The following is a 26,215-nucleotide window of genomic DNA, read 5'->3' as shown; positions in this document are numbered from 1 at the left end:
TTATTAATAGCTTGTGTCTTTTCAACTCTTGAAACACAATAGTGAGGTGTTTCCTGTGCTCCTGCTCATTTTTAGAGAACACAATGATGTCATCGAAGAAAGTGCCCACAAACTTTCTGTGTGCTCTAAAAATTTTGTCCATCATTCTATTGAAAGTGGCAGGTGCATTAGTCAAACCAAAAGGCATCACAAGGAACTCATATAAGCCAAATGAAGTGCGGAAGGCAGTCTTGTAGACATCTTCAGGCCGTATCCTTATCTGATGGTATCCACTTTTAAGGTCAATACGACTGAACATTGAGGAACCTTCCAACCGATCCAATATATCATCAATGCGTGGAATTGGAAAACGGTTCTTAATTGTGACTTTATTCAAAGCCCTATAATCAATACACATTCTCCAACTGCCATCCTTCTTTTGCACAAGCAACACAGGGGAACAGTAAGGAGAATTACTTGGCTGTATTAATTCCTTTTCCAAGAGTTCCTTCACTTGTGACATTATCTCTTCCTGTTGTGCCTTACTGACACGATAGGGAGGTATATTAGGCGGTGAGCTTCCTGGAATTATATCAATTTGATGATCCTCGGGCCTCTTGGGAGGTAATTCTTGAGGAAGTGCATCTGAGAAACAATCCTGAAAATCTGAAATAAAAGCAGCCCTTTCTCTATCTAAAGCAGAAAGAGTAGAGCCCTCCTGAACTGGTTGGCTGTCCTCTTTGACAAAAATCAAGTACGCTGAAATATGACGCTTTATTACATTGGAAATACAAGAAGCTGAAACTACAGGGATGGACTCCCCTTTCAACTTTACATCAAGTACATGATTTTTGCCTCTATGAGTTAAAGAAATCTTCTTGTTTCTCATCTGCACATCAGCCCCCACCCTGTACATCCAAGGCATCCCAAGCAAAGCATCACACTCTGGCAAAGGCATAATGTAGAAGTCCTCTGCATCCTGATATCCCTGGATATGCATCCTCAACTTGCCAATGATAGGAGTGACAGGTGTGTTGAGTTCAGGGTTGGCCATATCACACATGCCGGATGGCCCCATTTCCTCAGGCTCGATGCCAAGCCTTCCTGCCATATCAGGAGTTATGAAATTTGCCTTTGCCCCAGAATCAAAGAAAAACAAACAATTCTGATTTCTGATTTTTCCCCATGCTCTGCACATCTCAGTCTTTTTCATTTCCTCTTCATCATGTGCATGTGGCAAACTCCCAATCACATCTGGAAGAAGTCCTGCAGAAGGTTTAGGCTTTTTGCCCTTCCGATCAGCCTGTTTATCACCATTCTTATCATCATCTGACCTGTCTCTTTTCTTGAATGGGCAATCATAAGAGCGGTGTCCCTCTTCTTTGCATATAAAACATTTGTTTTGCTCCATGAGTGACTTTTTCTCTTCATCAGATAACTTGGTACGGGGCTGTTTATTAGGCTGTCCACGCCTTTGACCAGCTTTGAATTGGGCTTTTCCTCCCTTTTGAAACGGTCGTTTGCCATAATTTTTATTTTCAGATTTGATGTCCTTATCCTGGTGTTTGGCAGCCCGTTTGTTGTCTTCTTTCTTGCTGTCCATAAAGCCCAAATTCTTCTCCTGCATCCATGCATATGCTGTCCTTGCATTCTCAATTAATTGAGTCATAGAACCCACCTTGGTTTTGATGCAATAATCACGTAGCTCACTAGGCAATCCACAACAGTACCTCTCTATTTGCTCTTTCAAAGAAACATGCCTGTAAGAGCTCAATGGCAGCAAAACATCCCAAAACCTCTGGGTGTAATCATCAAGATTCTTGCAAAGTTTGTATGACAAGTCATGCCAGTGTGAAAGTACTTCAACTTCAAAAGTTGGAGTAAGCCAAGTAGAAGAGAACACTTGCTTAAATTCCAGCCAAGTAGCAGGTGCATCTCCATGAAGCATAAGGTTAGTGTACCACTTAAGTGCATTGCCTTTCAAAAATGTGGCAACCTTCCTCATCTTGGATGCTTCTGTAAACAAACCCCCAAGAAATGCAGCATCAAACTGTTGAAGGAATGTGAGGGCTTTGTACCTGTCCTGTACTCCATTATATGTATCAAACTTGACATGAGAACCACCATCCTTAAATTCTTTATATACATTTGATATTGGCTGTCCCAAAGATGGCTGTATATTTGCAGCATTCCCTTGACTAGGGAGAGCCATGCTTGGCTGAACATTAGGCATGGGAGCATATGCTGTGGCTTGCATGCCTGGCTGCATTCCCACATTGTCATACATGGCTTGTTTTCTATGCCCAATTGGCGGTGAAATCAACATAGCATCAAAAATAGAATCTGTACCAAAATATTCAGGTTGCTGCCTCAAATATGGCTGAGGTGGTTGAGCCACATTTATGGACTGCACATTATTATTTTGAGGAGTAGAAATACCCAAACCAAGGCCTTGTGCTGGCTGCTCATACTGTTGCACTGGATGTACTTTTTGTACCTCTTTCTCAAGTGCTCTTTTGGGCGATTCCTCTCTCTTGGAAGTCACTTTCTGAGTCATTTTTGATGGTTGTCCCTCATGGGAAACTGATGCATGAGTGTGCGGTCCGCCATGAGAAGCTGATGCATGTGTGTACTCACTCTTTCCGTGCTTGTGCTTTCTTGATTTCTTCTTCTTCTTGGCATTTGTTTGCACAATCTGAGCCAAATTTTGAGCCAGCTGAGTCAAAGCAGTCACTGCACTTGCAAGCTGTGCATTCAACATAGTAGCATCATCTGACTCACTGCTAGAACTAGAGCTGTACACTAGCTGGATCATTAAGGCTTTCCTGCCTTCTCCTTTGAGGAGTTGTGGAGCTCTCTTGCTCATGGGTACTCACCATGTTCATGGTTGTAATATTCAGCTGTCAAAAAGTGCAGCAAAGATATCCTTCCACCAAACTACCGAGGCCCACCTCTTGAGAAAGAGTGTGTGGTATCCCGGCAATGGAACCAATGAAACCGGCCTCTAATCACTCAGAGGGCAGTGGAACTAAACCTTTAATCACTTCAGCACTTATTTACAGCTCACAAAGCATATATCACAACCATTAACCATTGCATGATCACCATTTGGCATTTACCCATTTGTTCACAAACAAAACCACTGAAAAAGGGATGGAGGCTAGAATGCCCCTGCTCAACAGACATAGACAAGTGCACCCTATTGGCCCCAAACACCGTGGCGCCCCTTTCGGTATTTCTTTATATTTCACAGTGAAATGATTACAAGTTGCATCTGGGAGACCTTCCCTGCAACTGAGCACGCAGCCCCAATTCACTAAGCCTTCGCAAGGCTTTCAAGCATATAACACCATCACATAAGTGCACTTGACCCGTAGGCTCAACCCAAAGGCATTCTCTTTTCCGAGTGCAATTCCATTGGCTGTCCAGATGCAATCACACTGCACCCCAGCTGCACTCTCCTTGAGTGGTTTCCAGATGGCATTCACAAAGCTTTTCAAAGCTCCAAAATAAAATCAGCAAAGTACCCAACCAAGGAATGACTCATGTAGCACTGCCTGGGCACCTGTGAGCCAAGAAAGAGGCGGCACACGAGGCCAACCAATAGCTTATGGCAAAAAGAAATTGCAGTAGCAAAATCACAACTCACCAAGCCCTGAAAACTCGAACCAAGTCCTCAATCGCCAAGAGGACATAGTAGCCAATGCCCAATTGCATTCTCAGCCAAAGAGGAGTGCAAAGGCATGAAGAAAGAGCATTTACAAGAGCCGACCAGCAAGAATTCCACTGAAAAATGCGAAAAGAAACACTTCTGTTGCGAAGAAGTGGGAGTTCTTGGGCTCAAAAGAAGCGTGCTTCAGAGAGGAATGCATTGAGAAGGTTTTGGAGAAGTTTCATCGCCGGAAAGTCCTCCAAAACTGAGAAAAACCAGTCAACCAGCATGTCGGACCACTCGAAATTCAACAGAAAGCTGTAGCTTTGCAAGAGGAGAGGCCCAGGAGGCGGTAGAAGCAAAAAGGTCCAGAAAAAGCCACTTTTGCAAATTCAGCAAAAGAAGTGCTCAGCTCTGCCCGTTCTACCAAACGCACGGAGGGAAAAGCATATCACTACGAAGGGGAGGCAGAGGGGAAGCCATCGGGCCAAACGGAAGTCGAGGAATCCAAACGGGTGAGGAGTTATGAAGAAAAACGGAATTCAGCTGAAGGAGGCTGAAAAACCAGTCCAAAATCTCAACAAAGGGAGAAGATGAGAGAGAAAACCACACATGTGAAGTTTAGAAGGCCCAGGAAGGTCCAGGAATGGCAAAGGAGCATGTAGAAGGCACTAGAGCCACCTGGAACTCTAGGGGGGCCACTGAAGGTACATGGCCCTCTAGGGGGCCCATTAAAAATGCCACGTCATCATTTCCCAACAACCACTCTTTTAATTCCTTGGAATGCCTTTGGGCCTAGGGATTAATTACGCTTATGTGCTAGGCACCATGCCGCGTTTAATTACACATTATTAAGCCCACGCTTGGACTTTTAAAACCAAAGTTGTCACGGTCTTGTAGTACGTTAAAGTACCTAGAATTTCACGCCCCCGTGACACAGTATGCTCTCCAAAGTAGGCCGACCTGCTGCAGACTGGTCGACCTGACCAGTCTTTATCAGACTGGTCCCTCCTGCCTATATAAGGCCCTGCCAAACAGGCACCTCTTTTACAGGTCATCTGCCAGTCCTAGTTCTCTCTTGCTGCTGCTGTACGACACTTGTACGAACGGCTGTCCCTGCTCTAAGCACACTTTACTGTCATAGCCCTTCTTTTTCCGCAGTAATTCTATGCCACTGCTTTGCCTCTTTCCAGCTGCACAGTCAGCCCATGTAGGCACTCTTTGATGGCCCTTTGGGCTGCCACAAATAAACCCTAACATGGAATATCATCTCCTGCTCATGTGGCAGCCATGTTGTTTCCCACATGGCAGCCTCACCCCCTCCAGTGAAACGTTTCTAGAATTTTACAGGCGTTTAGTCTAGAAACGCCTATAAATATGTATTTTATATAAAATATATACATATATTACATAAACACAGTTTGCATATACCTCACAGACATACACAGTGGGCACTCTGAAAATTCAAGAGAACAGGCTAACAGCCAGGAGCCTACAGCCTACAGAGTCACAAGCCTACAACCTACAAGTGACAAGTCACAAGTCTATAGGTGACACGTCACGTGGTAGCCTACAGCCTACAGGTGACAAGTCAGTTACAGTCTACAGCCTACATAAGTAGTAAGTACAGCCTTCAAATTTAATCATGATTCATTCAACTTAAAAGTTCAAGTTTAAAGTTTAAACTTGGAAGTTAAAATTTCAAATTTCAAATTTTAATGCCCATTAAAGATTTAAAGTTTAAACTTTGAAGAAGCATTGTGAAAGATGGTCCATGCCACATTATCATCTCATTGCTCAAGACTCAAGTGTCAATCATCGTCAATCGATACAAAAGATAACAAAATGTAATACATGAACATGTTTGATGGCATAATGTCAAATGATAAACCGATAACTGTATACATAATCCATCATCCATGAAACCATGGTCCAAGCCTCGAAGGCCTAAAGGCGGTAGGCTACAAGCTAGCTATACAGGTAACAGCCTACACTGTACTATCCACCCCCCTCAAGAAGATGCTGCCCCCACAACAGGTGACCAAAATATTAATTATGTGTCTCCTCTTTGTGTCACTCCATCTGTCAGAGACTATGGTGCATCCATACCGACACTAGGCTTCCTTGAGTCCCTCCATGCCTTTTTGAATTAATCGCACATGCTTCTTCAAATGTGTGGTGCGGAGAGTCTCATGCAACATGGGAGGGAATATTGCAAGCATAGAAGAACTGCACCTCTACAATTTCAGCCTCTTGCTTCATGCGTGGTGTCCATGTAAAACTGATACAAACTTCTGCTCTCTCTCTCAAGATGTCAAATTACTGCTAGACACTCTCTCTTGCTCTCTCTCCCGTCTCTCTCTCTACAAACATGCTAGGGCCCAGGACAACTTTTCTGGCTGGACCCCCCCCAAGGAATTTTATTACTTGAGAGGAAACTGTTACAGAGTTCAGCGTAGAGCTGTGTTACAAAAATCCAAAACGTAAATCCATTACAAGGGAGCTCAAGGCTCATTCTTTTAGCAAGGTGCCACTTGTCTAATTTCTAGCCTAGTTCTAATCCCATGTCCATGAGTAAGGTCTTTTGGGGGTCTTTTTAGCACTTGGTCAGGCGAATAACTTCTAATTGCTCGCGAGGCTCCGCAATGCCCAAGTCTAGAACCTTTCTTATACCTGCAACAATTAAATAAAGCGCATAACCATGGCACCCATTAATTGTTAGCGCTTCGCATGCGAAATAATAATGGACTAATCCTAGTCATTGTGGGCCTCCCCACGAGGCAAACATAACATATAAACATAGAACAATTTCTCTGGTCGACCAAGGCCAACCCTCTTGGTCATAATTAAGAGCGTTGACTGACAGCCAAAGCGCCTTAATTACGGCCAAGTCTCTCCAACCGAAGTTGGCACATCTTGGTTAAGGAGGTTAACCCTCTTGGCGTGAGCCAAATCTCGTTGACCGGAGTCAATGCTCTTTGACAGAAGTCAGCACTTTAATTGCTTGGTTAATCGCGGTTAAGCATCTTGGCCGAAGCTAGATCTTCCTAACCACGGTTAGGTTTAGATAACCGAGGTTAAGTATCTTTGACCGGAGTCAAGACTTTGACCAAATAAGTAGCTCTTTGAACATAATTAAATAAAAGAACTCCTCGTGAATTATGATCAATAAATGGTCAACTTATGCTTTGACTTTGGAATATTTACAGCTTGGTGACATCCCCTCGGCTTCTATTCAGTTGACCTCAACTGAAAAGCTTCCCTGTAAACATCCAAAAGCTGTGGATGATTAGACAGCATGCCTTCATCCATCCACTTGGCATCTAATGCCGAATAATTCTTGAATTTTACAAGATACTTGTAGATGTCCTTGCCTTGAGGGCCTTTGCGTACAGTATGGTACACAATCTGCTCTGGCTGAAGGGCCTCCAGCTCATCCACTTTAGGTGGATCCTCTGTTATTGGCTCTGTAGGCTCTGGCCCTTGGAATTTCTTTAGAAGACTCACATGAAAAGCATTGTGAATCCTCCAATGCTCTGGCAATGCCAACCTGTATGCAACCTCATTTATTTTTTCTATAACCCTGAAAGAGCCATAATATCTGGGAGATAGCTTTGCATGCACTTTTTGTTTGCCTTTAAACTTGTGGAGCCTAGCTTTCTCAAACTTTAAAAGTACCGGATCCCCTTCCTTGAGATCTAACTGTCGCCTATGCTTATCTGCAGCTCTTTTATGCTTTTCTTGAGACCTTTCAATTGCTGTCCGGACTTGGTTGAAAGCTGTCTAGAGGTCTCTCACAAAGTGATCAGTTGCAAATATTTCATCTTTGGTCCTCAGGATAGGTGGTAGAATCACCTTTCCATAGATGACCTCAAAGGAGGCTTTCCCTCTAGAGCTGTGAACTGTATTATTGTAAGCGAACTCCACCAATGGTAGGTACTTTTCCCAGTCTGAACCTTGGTCACTCACGTAGCATTTCAGCATATCCAATGCTGTAGAATTTGACACCTCACTTTGATCATCTGTTTGGGGATGGAAAGAAGAAGAAGAATTTAGATTCGTTCCCATATCATCAAATAAAGCTCTCCAGCATAGTCTGGTCATTCTGGGATCTCGATCACTGACAATGGATTTAGGCATACCATGGTGCTTAAAGATCTGTGCCATGAAAAGCTTAGCCATATGATCTGCCTTCATGGTTTTGCAAACCGGAATAAAATGAGCTTGCTTGCTGAATCTATCAATGATAGTCCAAATCCCATCATTCCTTGACTTTGATCTTGGCAAATAAAAAATGAAGTCCATTGCAATACTTTCCCACGGTGCCTGGGGCACGGGAAGAGGCATAAGTAGGCCAGGTGCCTTTCGTCTATCATACTTCACTTTCTAACAGGCAAGGCATTCAGTAACAAATTGATGTATTTCTTTCCGCATCCATACCTCTCTAGTGCTTGAGTTGGTGGTGTAATTTCTCTATGCCCAGCATAGGGAGGTGCATGGCATTCTTCCAAAATCTTTTTCCTCACCTCCTGGGTGATGCATAGGCAGTCATCTTTCATTTGATACCCATCTTTCAGAGAATAGTGACTAGTGGACTGCCCCTCTTGAACTTGTTGTAAAATCTCACCAAAATTTGCATCATTAGCATGCTGCTCCCTCATGTCTTCCAGGTCCTGATGATAAGCAATAGTTACATTATTGACCTGGGGTCTTCGAGACAAGGCATCTGCCACTTTGTTCCAAACTCCCGGAGTATGGACAATCTGAAAACGGTACATTGACAGCATATTTACCCATTTCATATGCTTCTTGGAGAGTTTTGTTTGAGTCAAAAAGTATCTAAGACTTTGGTGATCTGTTTTAACTGTAAAGTCTGCACCCAAAAGATAATGCTTCCATGTATGGATGGCATGGATTACAACCAACAACTCTTTCTCATAGATTCCCAAATATCTCTCTGCATCTCGGAGTCTTCTGTTCTCATAGGTCACTACATGACCATTTTGATGCAATGCAGCCCCAACACATTCCCCACAAGCATCACAATCCACATCAAACAACTGATATAAATCTGGAACTATCAAGATTGGCTCTATGGTCAACCTCTCTTTGAGGGTGGTGAATGCTGTCTTTTGAGGAATTCCCCATTTGAAAGCTGTGTTTTTTATTAGTAAGATCGTGGAGTGGAGCCGCTATATCCGCAAAATGCCTGATAAATCTTCTGTAGTAAGGACACATGCCTAGGAAACTTCGGACTTCATGCACAGTTTTCAGCTCTAGCCATTCCTGAATGGCTTGGATCTTTGCTGGATCCATTTGTAGCCTTGGGAAACTCTCTTGTTTCAAACTTGGGGGTCGTTGACTTTTTATCCCTTGGTAACCTTGCCTGTAGTGAAGGCACACTAGTAGGATCCTGCATGTACACGAGACTAGCCACATTGGCTGAATGCATAAGATCTGAAATTTCTTTGATATCATTAGTGTTCACTTGGGCTTGAGTAAGTCTTGCCCGGTACTTCCTGAGCTGAGTCTTGTCAAAGATTTTCTTGAAAGGTGAAACCTGCAAGTAGGAGTCCCAAAATTTCTGGTTGTAAGACTCAACTGTGTCTTGTGCTTCCATATGTATACTCTCCCAACCAAGGAGGACATGATCCTGCAACTGTTTTGGAATAAACTGTTTATAGAAAGCTTTCTTGAAGTCCTTCCATTTCCTGGGGGCTACATAATTGGCTGTTTTAGCTGTCCACCATGCACTGGCTGTACCAGTTAAGTGCAAACCAAAGTGCAAACCAAACATACGAAGCTTCGAGGACTCACTAAAATTTTCCAGGCTGAAGGCAGCATCAAACTGCCTTATGAACTGCATTGCCTTTTTAGCTTGGCCATAGTGGCCATTGTAAGTGGCAAATCTCACCGACTTCCCACCATCTTTGAACTCTTTAGTCTTTGCCTTCTTGCCGGACTTCTTCTTCTTCTTCTTCTTCTTATGCCTTGGCTCTGAAGATCTGGAAGAAGAAGATGGTGTTGAGGATGAAGAGGTAGAACTAGAAGAAGACGAACTAGATGAACTATGATGATGCTTCGCCTTTTTCTTCTTGGGAAGAGGACCTGCTCTCTTCCTCTTTTTGCTGTCCTTTTGGCTAGACTTCTTACTCTTTCCCGATACTCATCTGTGGAAAGAGGAGTAGAACTCAAAGATCTCTTTTTGCCCATCACTTCCTGATTTGCTCCAGAGGGAGGCATCTCTGGCTTTTCCTCAAAGAGGGCTTGTACCATCCTGCGAAACAAGGGATCACTTTTTGCCTCTCCCAACTGAGTAATCAGCTCTGTGTAGACTCTGCCATTCCCTCATGAGATGATTGAGCATGCTGCTGTGAAGCCATCACTGCAACTTGTCTGAGATCTGCAAACTCTCACACACATTGTGTATGCAACTGATGCACTCGGCCTTTGCCTTTCAAAGAGAGAATACCTCAACAAGAGGTGTATTGCATTCACAACTCGTCCCAAACTCTTGCCAGTGTCAGGCTGTTCACCCAATGCATAAACCCCCAAGGTTGCCAAAGCATCAACAATTCTGTCGCCCCTTTCCTGGCTGCTGCAAAAAAAAACACTCAGAATGCATCTGTTCTCCCTTCTCTGTGCACAAAGGCATGCATTTCTTTACTCGTGCAAATCTCTGATTTTACTGATATTTCTACAGTTTTTTTTGACAGGAAAAGACCGACAGGAGGGTGGAAACTGATGGCAAGAACTGTCTCTGCAACTGTCTTTTTTTGTGTGGACAGTACCAGATGAGTAACCGGTTGGTTACACTAACCAAACTGACTCTCTGGTCTGGTTAGGTGAGCAGGCCAGTTAGTCTGCAATTGAGAGTAACTCAATAGAGTTGGGTAGACCAAGACCAGTTTGGTTTGGTTGGCCCACTAACTGAACCTCTAACCAAAGTCCAGCTAACCAGAGTTAGTCTAACCATTGGTTTACCATCTCAGCAGTCCAGCTGGCTGCCATGTCAGCTATCAGCCACGTGTCCGCCACATCAGCTGGTTGCCTTGTCTGCCATGTGTCAGTGCGCCACGTCAGCCACATCAGCCCAAAGCATTCATATGCCACGTGTCTATTGACCTGTCACATCATCTCTGTTGCCTGGTTGGGTGCCACATCAGCACCATCTCAGCAGCCCTGCAAGCTCTCAGTGTCGTTATGCCCTATGCAAGAATGATCGACGCCGCTCAGCCTAACTGCGCAGACCTCCCATGCATCACAACGAGCAGCTTGCATCAAGGATTTATTTTATGTGCCCCGCGTCATACGTCAAGAGTTGGGTGCGGTGGTTTGGCTTCTTTCGTCTGGTGTCCCATGCCCATATCAGCCCTATGTCCACGGGAATGTGCTTCGCCCACATGAATCACCATGATACCATAATAAAAACTTTGACGCTTGCATCGTCAAGACCCGGAAACCTCGTCGGCCTTAAATGAGCGCAGCTTACGCATCCTTGTGCAAAACTTGCACGCTTCAATTGAGATAAATAGCACTGCGGCGCACCGACTCAATGTTTTCTAGGGGCATCATGCGTAAAGCGATTCGTGGCACAACACTTTCTATAGGATAATCCTTATGCAACCAAATAGATGAACGCTGTGTATCCCTTCGTGTGCAATTACATCAATAATTCTTTCCCAAAGCAAAAGATATCGGCTGGCATTGCTTCTCCTACATAGGACAACTTGTCGGGCTTGACCCCCCCAAGGAATTTTATTACTTGAGAGGAAACTATTACAGAGTTCATTGTAGAGCTGTGTTACAGAAATTAAAACGTAAATCCATTACAAGGGAGCTCAAGGCTCATTCTTTTAGCAAGCTGCCACTTGTCTAATTTCTAGCCTAGTTCTAATCCCATGTCCATGGGTAAGGTCTTCTGGGGTCTTCTTCGCACTTGGTCACACGAATAACTCCTAATCGCTCGTGAGGCTTCGCAATGCCCAAGTCTAGAACTTTCTTATACCTGCAACAATTAAATAAAGCGCATAACCATGGCACCCATTAATTGTTAGCGCTACGCATGTGAAATAATAATCTCTAGACTAATCCTAGTCACTGTGGGCGTCCCCACAAGTAAACATAACACATAAACATAGAACTGCCGACCAAGGCCAACCCTCTTGGTCATAATTAAGAGCGTTGACTGACAGCCAAAGCGCCTTAATTACGGCCAAGTTGTTGGAAAGGTCACCTCCCCATCTGTAAGCCCCCAAATGAGGAGTGCGTGGGGGAGGGAGACCTAGGGCAGGATGTGCCCAAGAGAGAAAAAGGAAAGTACCTGGACGCATCAAAGTGGCTGCAACACATGGCGTCGAGACCATGGCAGATGGCGATGCATACATGGCATAGATCTGGCTTGGAAGAGACATATGTGGAGCAGCACGAGATGGCGGGGTATCCTGGTGTGCAGGCGCCTACATGGCAAGCTATCTGGCAAGGTGTGTGGGTAGGCACATGGCCTGCAGCATACCCTAAAGATGGCGCAGGAATATGGCGGGACAGATCAGCAAACAGGTCGGCCAACAGTAGAGCTGGTTGAGCCAGCCAACCAGGCTTTGGTTAGGCTGGTCAAGAGGGCTGGGTCCCTGCATGGAACAAAGGCTGAAAAGGGCCTGGTGAAGTCCCTTATATAGGGCCCTGGTTGGGCTGGTAGGGACAGCCAACCAGGTCGGTTTTCAGCCAGACTGAGTTGGCCAAAATAGGGCTGACCAGTCGGTATTTTTGCCAGGCCTCAGGGCCTATAAAAGGAGAGGCTCAGGCCTCATTTCAACATCCAGCAGTACAACATCCAGCAGAGTAGAAAGGAGCAGCAGAGCACAACCCCTGGGGCCTACATCCAGAAGCTGAAGGAGTACCAGTGTTGCTGCAGACTTAGCTCAGTGTGAGGCTGAGACCTTGGCTGTCTTTTAGGGCAGCAAGGAGCTGAGGTCAAAGGACGGAAAGTCTACAGAAGCTCCAGGTGGAGCACGCGGGCTCGAGTCTAGAGATAGCCAGCTAATAGGAGAAGGACCTTGTGGTAAGATCAGAGGACCACACCATTGGTGGGACTCTGGATCTGTCTCTCTTGTATTATGTCCATAGTTTTGGACGGAAATATATATATTTTGGTGGTTTCTCTATCTGGTTGGTTCATTGTCTATTGATGAGTCTGCACATCTATTGAATGCACATAAGTAAAGAAGTTTGTGATTTCACACCCACACCGCACACTGTGTGAGCTCCTAGGCATTACTATAAGTCTTCCGTTGTGCGTACCCTCTGTTGGGTATTTTTCTAACATGGTATCAGAGCCCAAGTAGGAGGCTCACAGGTGTGGGAGCTTGAAGGCAGGGACCTTGCTGAAGGACGACCCTGATTCAGAAGCTCTAGGGAATCGACTTCCACGATTGGAGGATTGTGCCCTTTCGAGAAGGAGGGTGACTCGGGTTCAGTCAGGTGCGTTTAACGTTCGCAGTCCAGGTGATCTGGAGATGTACTTTTGTTGCAGACCTTGCCAAAGGAAGGACGGGTTGAAACAGACCCTCAGAGCATGGTGCCTGGAAGACTCTAGGTTGTTCACTCATTATGAGGGGGACGATTGGAAGATCCTGACGGATGGATTGCTTGAGTTCAGAGGCGGGAACGTGACTAAAGGAGGTGGTACCAGGAGGTGCTACCAGAGATGGACCTGTGTACCAGGATGGTGTGCGGAAGCGGAACCGGACCTGATGGAGTAGGAGCCACTGGATGAAAAGCCAGGAAAAGATTTCGACACCGAAAGGTTCCAGAGGACTACAACCAGGGAGTTACTGGAGCATCGTCATTGATGCGTTGGCATTGGGCCGAGATGTGTCGGTCAGAGGGGGTGTTGGAAAGGTCACCTCCCCATCTGTAAGCCCCCAAATGAGGAGTGCGTGGGGGAGGGAGACCTAGGGCAGGATGTGCCCAAGAGAGAAAAAGGAAAGTACTTGGACGCAACATATCTGGAGCAGCACGAGATGGCGGGGTATCCTGGTGTACAGGCGCCTACATGGCAAGCTATCTGGCAAGGTGTGTGGGTAGGCACATGGCCTGCAGCATACCCTAAAGATGGCGCAGGAATATGGCGGGACAGATCAGCAAACAGGTCGGCCAACAGTAGAGCTGGTTGGGGCTGGTTGAGCCAGCCAACCAGGCTTTGGTTAGGCTGGTCAAGAGGGCTGGGTCCCTGCATGGAACAAAGGCTGAAAAGGGCCTAGTGAAGTCCCTTATATAGGGCCCTGGTTGGGCTGGTAGGGACAGCCAACCAGGTCGGTTTTCAGCCAGACTGAGTCGGCCAAAATAGGGCTGACCAGTCGGTATTTTTGCCAGGCCTCAGGGCCTATAAAAGGAGAGGCTCAGGCCTCATTTCAACATCCAGCAGTACTGCATCCATCAGAGCAGAAAGGAGCAGCAGAGCACAACCCTTGGGGCCTACATCCAGAAGCTGAAGGACTTCAGTGTTGCTGCAGACTTAGCTCAGTGTGAGGCTGAGACCTTGGCTGTCTTTTAGGGCAGCAAGGAGCGGAGGTCAAAGGACGGAAAGTCTACAGAAGCTCCAGGTGGAGCACGCGGGCTCGAGTCTAGAGATAGCCAGCTGATAGGAGAAGGACCTTGTGGTAAGATCAGAGGACCACACCATTGGAGGGACTCTGGATTTGTCTCTCTTGTATTGTGTCCATAGTTTTGGACGGAAATATATATATTTTGGTGGTTTCTCTATCTGGTTGGTTCATTGTCTATTGATGAGTCTGTACATCTATTGAATGCACATAAGTAAAGAAGTTTGTGATTCCACACCCACACCGCACACTGTGTGAGCTCTTGGGCATTACTATAAGTCTTCCGCTGTGCGTATCCTCTGTTGGGTATTTTTCTAACACAAGTCTCTCTCCAACAAAAGTTGGCACATCTTGGTTAACGAGGTTAACCCTCTTGGCATGAGCTAAGTCTCGTTGACCGGAGTCAACGCTCTCTGACCGAAGTCAGCACTTTAATTGCTTGGTTAACCATGCCATCTTGGCCGAAGCCAAATCTTCCTAGCCAGGGTTAGGCTTACTTAACCGAGGTTAAGTATCTTCGATCGGAGTCAAGACTTTAACCAAATAAGTAGCTCTTTGAACATAATTAAATAAAAGAACTCATGAATTATGATCAATAAATGGTCAACTTATGCTATATTTACAGCTTGGTGATAGTCCAAGCAACCCATATAAGAGTAACTCTCGAAGTGACAAGTGCTGGACCACTTGTCTTTTTGGTAGGAGGCTGTGGAGGAGTTGATGGATCATGGCATAGTGGATAGCCCAACTGACACGGATGTCAATGGAGTGGTGCCATGTAGCACCAGTGATGTCGATGTAGATGGGCCTTCCTTCTGCTGTTGTGAGAGAGACGTACATAAACCCTCCACATTCCCGATATCTGGCTGGGATGATGTTACGATGCCAACCATTGTTCAGGTGGGTTCTCAGAATCAAGGAGCCTGCCGCCCTCAATGCCGAATTTGGCTGCTCAATTGACACCTTAGCTTGAAGAACCTGATTTGTGACACAGGATGGAAGGAGGTGTCGAATCTCAACAAATTTGGTAGAGGTACCTCCATATGCCAATAAGATCCCCTCTGGAATGGCATGGCACTGACCTTTACCTTGGCCTCTCTCCCATAAGCAATGCGCTTGAACTCAAGGGACATGTCCTGTCAATGTGTCTCCACAAAACTTGCACATTGACCTCCATGTGCCAGATGTGTCATATCTCTTAATATAAATGGTATCTTGGCACACATCCCGCCTTGTGCTTGCAACGTCACGTCTCGAGGCTACAAGATAGAGAGGAGAAACTCGAGAGGTTAGAACTTGGAAAGGATAGAGCTAAGAGGATAGAGGAGAGGTTTGAGAGGAGAGAGGTTGGAGAGGAGAGAGGATAGAGGAGAGGCTGGGCCAGAGGAGAGGTTGAAGAGGTAAAGTGTAGAAGTAGAGGGCATAGGCTAGGATAGCAATGGACTTACCAAGGGAGGTTAGAGTAGGGAGCTATGGAGGCGAGCTTGGATATTCGTCGCAAAAAACAGAGCGGAAACGTCCCATCGCTTCAATTTGGAGCCAGGCGTTTTGCTGTCACGTGCCATGTTTCACGCGTTTCACATAAACGTTTCGATGTGTTCTGGTGCCCTGAAATGCGTTTTTTGGTCATACTTACCCCTTTCCCCTACAGGTTTTGCTACCCACATGCATACTGAGGTGTCACCCTGTTGCTCTCTTCATTTGGGGGCTTATTGGTGGGGCATCGACACACTTTGCCTACAGTAACACTACCCATACATCCACTAAAAAGTCTCCATTAGAAGCTATGTATGGTCAAATGCTTCCAAGTCTAACCACACACAAAAGGGAAAGGGTTCTTGCCACTGCAGATCAATTTGCTAAGAATGTGTCACAGTTACTAGAGTAGGTTAACGACGGCTCAATCCCAATACAAGAGAGCAGCCAATAAGAAGTGAAGAGAATGTGCAGTTCTAAGGAGGAGATGGGTTCTTTTAAAGATTGATAAATGAAGAATCATATTAGTTCGAGGTCCTAGCAAATGCGTAAATCCAGCAGTGAAGTACTATGGATCTTTTCATGTGAAAGATGTATTTTTGCTTAGTGAAAATCAGGGTACGTACATGCTAAAGGATCAAGTACATGCTAAAGGATTTAGTATTTATTGTAGTTTAAGAACCATCAGGTGTTAGATGCACAAGGGATGGAAGAGTCATCGTTTGAGGAGTACCTAGATATATTGAAGCTATACCAGGAAGCTATGCAGTAAGAGGGAATATTATGATTGATGACATCTACAATATAGTCGTATTGCTAGTTGGATATTGATGGTGCCATAATGGTGTAGATTTATTTAATATTGCCAAGGCTATGTGATGAATTGTAATCGTTGACCTTATGATCATTAGGTAGGCCTTATGTTGGGGCTTTGATTGAGCCCTCAAGTTTGGATGGGACCGAGTGGTAGAGATGGTACCTACAAATAATGTATATTGGCCAATATTTATAAATAAGATATGTACAAACGTGTCTAGGTCCTAGGGGGTGTTGGAAAGGGAAAAGGGTGCATTACGATGCATGAAATGGTAGGTTCAAGAGTGTTAGGCTAAGGTTAGATTCAAATGGAAAGATAGTCCTTGAGTGATCTCAAGAGCCATAACCCTTTTCATGTGTCAACATGCATTTTCTCTCCCACATCGTATTCGTGTGTAACTTCTTCCCACCTTTCATCTAGGTTGAGTAGAAACAAATTCTTTCATGCTCTTTCTCCATTAGAGGCTCAATGATGTGTCATCTTTTGCATCATCGCACACGTGAGCATGCATCGACACATTTGGTTTGTACCAAAATTGTTCTAATACATGCTTTTAGGAGTATGCCCATGGTTGAGCTCCCCCAACCAGGAGACAAAAAAGTCGAGTAATTGAATATTGATGTAAGGAATCCTCGCTAATCTATGATCATTAACTATAATGAAAGAGGTGTATAAGTGAAAGTAAGTGAAACAATAGAGTTACAAAGATTCTCTAAACAATAGGGTTATGTCCCATGGGATGTGAAAGCGCATACCTGTTCACAAGTGTCTATCCACAAATCCATCCGTAATCAAAGGTACGAGAGGATTATAAGTCGTGAATCATGACATCCACTCCAATCAAAAGAAGGTAGAATTTGATACAAAATGCTTCATAAAGATGTGCTAAAAATACTCTTGAAGAAGGTATGGGTATTGTTGCTTCTCCTCATGCGTTTGCCAAGTAAGAACTGAAATATGGCATTTTGGACAAGTGATTCTCAATGACTAGAATTTGGACCTTGCCTTTAGGAGTTTATGTTAAGGTGTTAATAAAATCCCTAGTAATACTTTCCTATTGTTCAGTAGGAACAAGGGTTGAAGAAGGCCATGAGGAAGTTTCCGGCTTGTCTTCTTTTGTTGGTAGGAAAGGAAAGAGAGAACCATTTGAGTGATTTTTCTTGACAAACTAGGCATTGGCGGGCTTTCTTGTTTGCTTTGTTAAGCTGCTACATTAGTTGTGGAACTATGTACCGCTCATGCATAGAGGAGTTGTGTGTCAGCATAACTTAATACAGCCTTCTGCTTGTTGATGTGGGAACCTATAATGATGCCCTATGTCATTGCATGAGTACCCAGTATTTCCCAAATTAGTATGCTAATCAATGGGATTAGCTAAGAGAAGAACATTGGTTTAGATGGCTGTAAAGTCGGAGTCATATTGAGTGAGATAGCGAGGAAGAAAGGTTATGTTAAACTATATGCCAATAAGGATTAACCTAGGTCTTAGGGAGAATTGAAAGGGCGGCAGGCACATCTAATGAGGAGCGACCACTCGTGTGGTCACCATCCATCTTTGACACCTTCTATTGAGTATGCTCCTCTCTCATACGGGGTATAATACATCTCTCACCTCCTCCTAAAGAGGATCCATCAGGTAAGAGGATCCAAGTTGTGGCCTGCTGGTATTGCAATAATTCTTTCTATCTTAAATGGTGCGTTGCCCTATTAGCTAGATTTAGATTTAGATGCTCGTTTGGGAGAGACTAAAATGAAATTGTTTAGACTTCACAAGCTGTTGTAGCTTGAATGAAGAGATTTGGACTACTTTTTGATTAGCCTTCTCCTTTAGTGCTAGCCTTCGTCATGGCTGAGTTTGCCCTTCACCTCCGGAGTGCCGACAGAAACTCAGTACGAAGACTTTGTATAAATGGATGCTCAAGTATGTGTGGGTGTGTGGATTTGTATGTGTGAGAGCATACTTTTATACTATGGTCTACACCCACTGTTGGGCGCTGATGACGTCAGTGGGGATGGCATAGTAGCTAGTCCTTGCTATGCGTGATGGAGTTTATGATTTTCAATCTTATGAGTGACTCTCGTGAGATTGAAACTGCACTATGTTGTGCTTTTAGAGGATGAGTTTGGGAATGTTCCTGGATTCATCTAGGTATATACACATCTTGATTATGATAACCATTACCTTCCTCTTTCCTACAAGAACCTCTTGATAGAGAGTTCTCCTTTGGAAATGAGTCCACGTTCTTATGGTTTTTCTTTTATTTAGGCTTCCCACTTTGTCCAGCTGGTGAAGATCCATTATCCTTGTGTGTCACAAGGGTACCATGATAGACTTCGCGAAGTGGATGGCTTGATCAAGTGTCTCAAACTTGTCCCTCTCAATCTTGTTATGATAATGAGTCTCAAACTTGTCCCTCTCGATCTTGTTATGGCTTGATCAAGTGTCTCAAACTTGTCCCTCTCGATCTTGTTACCTCCTCTTTCCTACAAGAACTGTTAGAATTTTACCCAACAGAGGGTACACACAACGGAAGACTTATAGTAATGCCCAGGAGCTCACACAGTGTGCGTGTGGGGTGTGGAATCACAAACTTCTTTACTTATGTGCATTCAATAGATGTGCAGACTCATCAATAGACAATGAACTGGCCAGATAGAGAAACCACCAAAATATATATTTCTGTCCAAAACTATGGACACAATACAAGAGAGATTGATCCAGAGTCCCACCAATGGTGTGGTCCTCTGATCTAACCACAAGGTCCTTCTCCATTCTGCTGGCTATCTCTAGACTCGAGTCCGCGTGCTCCACCTGGAGCTTCTGTCGACTTTCCGTCCTTTGACCTCAGCTCCTTGCTGCCCTAGAAGACAGCCAAGGTCTCAGCCTCACACTTGAGCTAAGTCTGCAGCAACACTGGTACTCCTTCAGCTTCTGGATGTAGGCCCCAAGGGTTGTGCTTTGCTGCTCCTTTCTGCTTTGCTGGAAGCTGCACTGCTGGATGCTGAAATGAGGCAAGAGCCTCTGCATTTATAGGCCCCAAGGCATGGCAAAAATACCGACCAGTCTGTCCCAATCTGGCCGACTGGACAGACCAGCTTGGCTGGCCCAACCGACCTGGTTGGCTCAGCCCAACCAGCCCTTTAAGGGCTCCAAAACCGGGGCCTTTTGCCCCACACTTCTCGGGCCTTTGGCCCTCCAATCAAGGCAGGGGCCCAGCCTATATAAGGCATGCCTACTGCCCACTGACAGCCCCAATTTGCTGCTCCACCAGGCCTGCTGGTTCTGCCCTCTGCCAGGCTCTGCCCAGCCACGTGTCCTGCGCCGTACTGCCCCATACATCCTGCTGTCCTGACCTGCCTGTACCGCGCCATCATCAGGGTCTGTTGCAGGCCCTTCACCTGCCCACTACCCTCGCCATATGGCTTGCCATGCTGACGCCATCTGCAGGTCGCAATCCTGTGAGGTGCTGCCCATGTGGCAGCCCCCTCTCTTTCTTCTCTCTTGGGCACATCCTGCCCTAGGTCTCCCTCCCCCACGCACTCCTCATTTGGGGGCTTACAGATGGGGAGGTGACCTTTCCAACACCCCCTCTCACCAACACATCTCGGTCCAATGCCAACACGTGGATGACGATGCTCCAATAACTCCCTGGTCGTAGTCCTCTGGAACCTTTTGGTGTCGAAATCTTTTCTTGGCTTTTCATCCAGTGGCTCCTGCTCCACCAGGTTTCCGCACACCATCTTGTTACACAGGTCCATCTCTGGTAGCACCTCTTGGCACCACCTCCTTTAGTCACGTTCCTGCCTTCGAACTCGAGCAATCCAGCCATCACGATCTTCCAGTCGTCCCCCTCATAATGAGTGAACAACCTGGAGTCTTCTAGGCACCATGCTCTGAGGGTCTGTTTCAACCCGTCCTTTCTTTGGCAAGGTCTGCAACCAATGAATATTTCCAAATAACCTGGACCATGAACTCTCGCTGAGTTCTCAAGCAGGTACTCTTCTGGCTTCAGTACTCTTTGTCCATCACCTTCTAGCAATCTGCGTCCAAGATTTGAAGAAGCGCCAATACTTCCCCTTCTGCCTTCGAAGAAGGCCAATTCCTTCCAATCTCTTATCACCTGAGACAAATGAAGAGCAGAGTCTCTCCACAGCATGCTATAAAGGCTTAAATGCAGAATATCAAATACATATCAGACTGTTGTACTGCCTGAACGTTCGCTCTAAAAGCAAACTCTCATTGAGGCACCCACCAAGCGCTTGTGTAATCTTGTACTGTCCCCTTCTGAACTCCAGCATCCATCTGACCATAAGACCCTAGGGCCTTCCATGGAATCCACCCTCGTGTCAGTGTCAATAGCCACACACCTGGAAGGTACCAAGCGCTCCATGCTGTTCTTTCACAAAGGCATCTGACTCCTCGTCGACCCACATCTCATATGTCAGGCATCCTCACTGTGATTTTTGGATCAACATATCTGACCTCGGTAACACTCGGTGATGTCACCAGGAACAACTCCTTGATTACCACATTTGCTTTGGCCTCTCCCTCTGAATCTGAGTCAGACTCCTTTTTGTTTTTCAGATCTGCCTTTTTCTTTCTGCAGTCCTTTGCAAAATGTCCTGGCGTATCACAATAGAAACACTTCTTCTTATGCTTCCTCTTCGAAGTCCCCTCGTCGTCAGAGTCGTCTTTGTTGGACTTGCCACCGTTAGGCTTACCCTTCCCTTTGCCAGCGAAATTCTTTGCCAACATCGCCTTGTCATCTTTGTCCTCGTTGTAGAGCTTCTCTCGAGCTTCCTCCTGTAGCAGTAACGGACCCAACTCCTCAAACGTCAGGTTTGGTCCTCTGTCCTGCTGTCACAGCCGTAACAAAGCTCTTGAAACTCCGAGGCAGTCTCCTCAGTACCATCAAGGCCAAATGGCATGAGTCTGTCTTCTAACCAACTGCTGCCAGCTGATCCCTCACCACCTTGACCTTCGTCAAATGGCTATATACCGTATCTCCTTCTTCCATATCAAGATTGTAGAGTTGATGCTGAAGAAGCAAAATCCGGGAGGTGTTGTTCGTCTCGTACAGATCCTTCAGGGTGGCCCACGCCTCTACTGACGTCTCGGCCTGCTGGATATGTGGAAGAACGGAGTCCGCCGTAGTCCCTATGATTATTGCCAGGGCATGGGCATCTCTGTCTTTCCAAGCTTCGAGCTCCTCTTTGTCTATTGCCATGACTATCTCCCCTTTCCTGTCCACCATGTCCTCCGGCTTCGACTCCACTCCCGTGGTCAGCTTCCACAACTTCCGAGCCACTAAATGACTCCGGATCTTCACTTTCCAGATTGGGTAATTAGTCCCGTCCAGTTTCCCCGACTCTCCAAAGTTAGGGATAGTGAAAGAGAGAAAACTGGGGGAGGAGGAAGAAAAAGCAGGGGCTGAAGAGGCTGTAGAGGTCGACATCTCTGCTGTTTATACCACACAACAAAGTCAACCAAACTTAATTTCAGTAGACCAGAATTTTGAACGCACCTGACTGAACCTGAGTCACCCTCCTTCTTGCAAGGGCACAATCCTCCAGTCGTGGAAGTTGATTCCCTAGAGCTTCTGAATCAGGGTCGTCCTTCAGCAAGGTCCGTGCCTTCAGGCTCGAGCCTCCTACTTGGGCTCTGATATCATGTTAGAATTTTACCCAACAGAGGGTACACACAACGGAAGACTTATAGTAATGCCCAGGAGCTCACACAGTGTGCGTGTGGAATCACAAACTTCTTTACTTATGTGCATTCAATAGATGTGCAGACTCATCAATAGACAATGAACCGGCCAGATAGAGAAACCACCAAAATATATATTTCCGTCCAAAACTATGGACACAATACAAGAGAGATAGATCCAGAGTCCCACCAATGGTGTGGTCCTCTGATCTAACCACAAGGTCCTTCTCCAGTCTGCTGGCTATCTCTAGACTCGAGTCCGCGTGCTCCACGTGGAGCTTCTGTAGACTTTCCGTCCTTTGACCCTTTGACCTCAGCTCCTTGCTGCCCTAGAAGACAGCCAAGGTCTCAGCCTCACACTTGAGCTAAGTCTGCAGCAACACTGGTACTCCTTCAGCTTCTGGATGTAGGCCCCAAGGGTTGTGCTCTGCTGCTCCTTTCTGCTCTGCTGGAAGCTGCACTGCTGGATGCTGAAATGAGGCAAGAGCCTCTGCATTTATAGGCCCCAAGGCATGGCAAAAATACCGACCAGTCTGTCCCAATCTGGCCGACTGGACAGACCAGGTTGGCTGGCCCAACCGACCTGGTTGGCTCAGCCCAACCAGCCCTTTAGGGCTCCAAAACCGGGGCCTTTTGCCCCACACTTCTCGGGCCTTTGGCCCTCCAATCAAGGCAGGGGCCCAGCCTATATAAGGCATGCCTACTGCCCACTGACAGCCCCAATTTGCTGCTCCACCAGGCCTGCTGGTTCTGCCCTCTGCCAGGCTCTGCCCAGCCACGTGTCTTGCGCCGTACTGCCCCGTACATCCTGCTGTCCTGACCCGCCTGTACCGCGCCATCATCAGGGTCTGTTGCAGGCCCTTCACCTGCCCACTACCCTCGCCATATGGCTTGCCATGCTGACGCCATCTGCAGGTCGCAATCCTGTGAGGTGCTGCCCATGTGGCAGCCCCCTCTCTTTCTTCTCTCTTGGGCACATCCTGCCCTAGGTCTCCCTCCCCCACGCACTCCTCATTTGGGGGCTTACAGATGGGGAGGTGACCTTTCCAACAAGAACCTCTTGATAGAGAGTTATCCTTTGGAAATGAGTCCACGTTCTTATGGTTTTTCTTTCTCCACTTTGTCCGGCTGGTGAAGATCCATTATCCTTGTGTGTCACAAGGGTACCATGATAGACTTCGCGAAGTGGATGGCTTGATCAAGTGTCTCAAACTTGTCCCTCTCGATCTTGTTATGATAATGCTTTGGTAGACCGTAGGCTATAGATGAAGAATAAGCGTAGTGTCTAGCTTGGGGGTGATCTTGAGGGATCCACAGTTGGGTGGCGGGAGGGGGGGATGTTAAATCACAACCTTTCTCCCTATGCAAAGAGAGCACTATGAGTGTGAGATTGACAAGTTAAAAGCAAAAGTAGATTAGGTAGGATCGAGGGAGCAAGCAGGCTAGTCGATTGTTGACAAGAAAGGGATTGCGAGCTAGTAGGATAAGCAAACTATGTGCGACAAGGATAGACTGGGCTATGGGCTGTTTGGCAGGTCGAGAAGTTGAAGGACATGTAGAGAAAGCTGGGCACATGCATGTGTGGCGTTTGGTTCTGATGCAAGATTTGGCATGCAGGCCATGAATCTTACTTGCCTTTTGGAGCACTCCACAAGGCTGAATTTTTTAAAAGGTACTTTTAGGACTAAAAATCAGCTGTTACTAAAGGTAAACGAAGAGTTTTAGTGCTAGTGGACGTAGTTTTCTGGCATGCCGCCACTAACTCTAGAACTTTCCTGCCAGTCCCACAACACATTGCATGGCCACTAATCATGCGAGTACATCCAGTACATGCATGAACCTTGCTTGTGCACACAAATAAAGGCCCACGGTAGAGGTTTCCAGCAGTCACAGATGCTAGAAGTCTTCCAAGGCAAGCAGCCCAGGAAAGTGTGCATGCAACCTCTTCTTGCCACGACAGTAGGACTAGCCCCCAGAAAAGATCATTGTCTATGCCGACATTGTATGGAAGAACTTTCTCATGTTGCAGCTGCAAAGGTGCGCTTTCATCCCACTTAGTATCTGTTTCTCTGCAAATGCATTCCACTTGTAATTATGTTTGAACTCCAATCCTCGAAATTTTATATGACGTGAATTTCTTTGAAGGTGAAGATCTGTTTTGATATTTTTTGATGATCATGACTTCCGCATTATTGATGTTCAATTGCATGCCCTTAGTTGACAAAATGTGCGTCATGCATCTGAGTGTGTCTACAATCTTTTTCATTTAATGCAAAGAGGGCCACAACATCAGTAATAGCTATTGTGCAACCCACAATTTGAGCCTCTGCTCCCTTGTGTGCATCCAGTTGTCTACAGAGCTGGGCAAAGGGGTCATCCTTGCTCAACTCCAGAGTCCAATGTTGTTGCTTGTTTGGACCCCTTTTTTTTTCTTTTTACGCGAGCACAAGCGCGAGCGAGAGAGAGAGAGAGAGAAAGAGAGAGAGAGAGAGCGATGATTGTTGTTTTCTGTAACAGAGGAACTCGAGGTCGCGGAGGGCCACTCAGGAGAGGTCGTGGGAGAGGACGAGGCCGAGGAGGGAGGGGAGAAGATAAGTCTGCAACAGATCTGGATGCGGAGTTGGAAGAGTATCATGCTGAGGCTATGCAGATGTCTTAGTTCTCCAATATCTGATAATTTGGTATTTCAAGACATGTATGCAATGTCTCTCAAGTGGTTTGCAAGTTTGTCTTAAGGATGCACTGGTCATTTCCCATTTCTTTGTGCAGTAGTTGCTTTGTTTGATGATCTGGACTACAGGGCTTTTCAATGATTCAGATTCAGTAAGGCCAACAAAATAGGTTACAGTCAAACAAGGATTATGCTTCGTGGGAACACTTTGTACCTTGCCATTGGTCCTGGTCCATGAAAAAGTTTTGGAACTCTATAGGGATGTGATCTCACAGTTGACAATGTTAGAAATCTGCCTACTTCCAGGATCAGCTGGCACTGGGCTCATCTAGCATACAACTTTTCTCTCCTATTCCATCGGATTGTGACAAGCTGCTCTTTGGCATTGTGGTTTGCCTAAACTTAAATGTGAAGGAAGATATGGAGCAAAGAAACTCCACCCCTTTTGGTAGGATGAAACCCCGTAAACAGGGGCATCGTTATGGTCTTGAATGTAATTGTGCTTTCTAAAACTAGTTGAGAATCACAATGTCAACTTTCTGTGTCATAGAGATGATAGACCAGTCAGGCAGGTCTAAGAGTCATGATGCAATCTTTGTTAATCAACCCATTGAAAACTCTAAAAAAGGTTAAGATATGATGCCTATGATTCATAGTCTGCTTATGAACCCTGCAGACATTCCAGCTTATTCATTCAGGGTTCATTGCTTTATCTTTGTTGACAACAGCACAGTGTCTGTTTATCCGGTACAGAAGGTCATGGAGCCCAGTATTTTTTCCAGAGTCTAGCTGAAGTTCATACATGTAATCTTGAAGGGCCTCATTCGTACATTTCATCTTTCAAATGGTTATGGTACTCTTGGAGTGCATCATGGAATTCTTGGAGATTCAGCATCTTTTTATAACTGATGTAATTATGTGCTTGAAGCTTTGTTGATGACGTCCACATACTAATGATCCTAATACAACTGTGCTTTGAGCTAGGGATAATGTCTTTCTTTTTGGTCGTGTAATTATGAAGTTAATGATGTGCAGTCATACAGCCTACATCCTCTGGAAAAGGAAGGCACATGTAATGAATGTTTTGGCTGAATAAATGCAACTTATTTATGTTTGCTTTAACCTGTTTGCTTTATGTACCTTTTTTGTGGTTTAAGAATAACAATGAGAAATAACTGTTCACATGTCTTTTTCGGATGCACATATTTAAGGACTGAAAATACTCATGCGTAAGATTTTTGTGTCCATGGGAAAGTACCCAAAATGTCACTTGTCAAGAGTTGTGTGTGTGAGAGAGAAGGGGAGG

General features: G+C 45.6%; 1 protein-coding gene across 5 annotated transcripts in view; it reads left to right on the top strand.

Annotated features, from left to right (window-relative positions):
• The window catches only part of LOC147896797 (THO complex subunit 4B-like), a 38,619-nt gene extending 12,716 nt beyond the window's left edge, over positions 1–25,903 (top strand). Inside the window, exons 5-6 of one of the 5 annotated variants that reach the window (XR_015541742.1) lie at positions 24,756–24,951; positions 25,663–25,883. Coding sequence is in view for 4 of the 5 variants with exons in the window: in XM_087381251.1 (XP_087237377.1) it covers positions 24,756–24,897 (142 nt within the window). In the remaining variant the exon portion in view is untranslated. Of the gene's footprint in view, positions 1–24,755 lie in introns of all 5 variants that reach the window. The other 4 variants (XM_087381251.1, XM_087381250.1, XM_087381252.1 and 1 more) reach the window with 4 other exon arrangements.
• Positions 25,904–26,215: the final 312 nt, after the last annotated feature.

This window comes from Dipteris shenzhenensis, chromosome 11 (genome assembly GCF_047967505.1).
Source record: "Dipteris shenzhenensis isolate YYH24624 ecotype China chromosome 11, Dip_SZ_1.0, whole genome shotgun sequence".
In the NCBI taxonomy this organism is placed as follows: domain Eukaryota; kingdom Viridiplantae; phylum Streptophyta; class Polypodiopsida; order Gleicheniales; family Dipteridaceae; genus Dipteris; species Dipteris shenzhenensis.
Note: the sequence above shows the minus strand (reverse complement) of the source record. Positions and strands in the feature narration are given on the sequence as shown.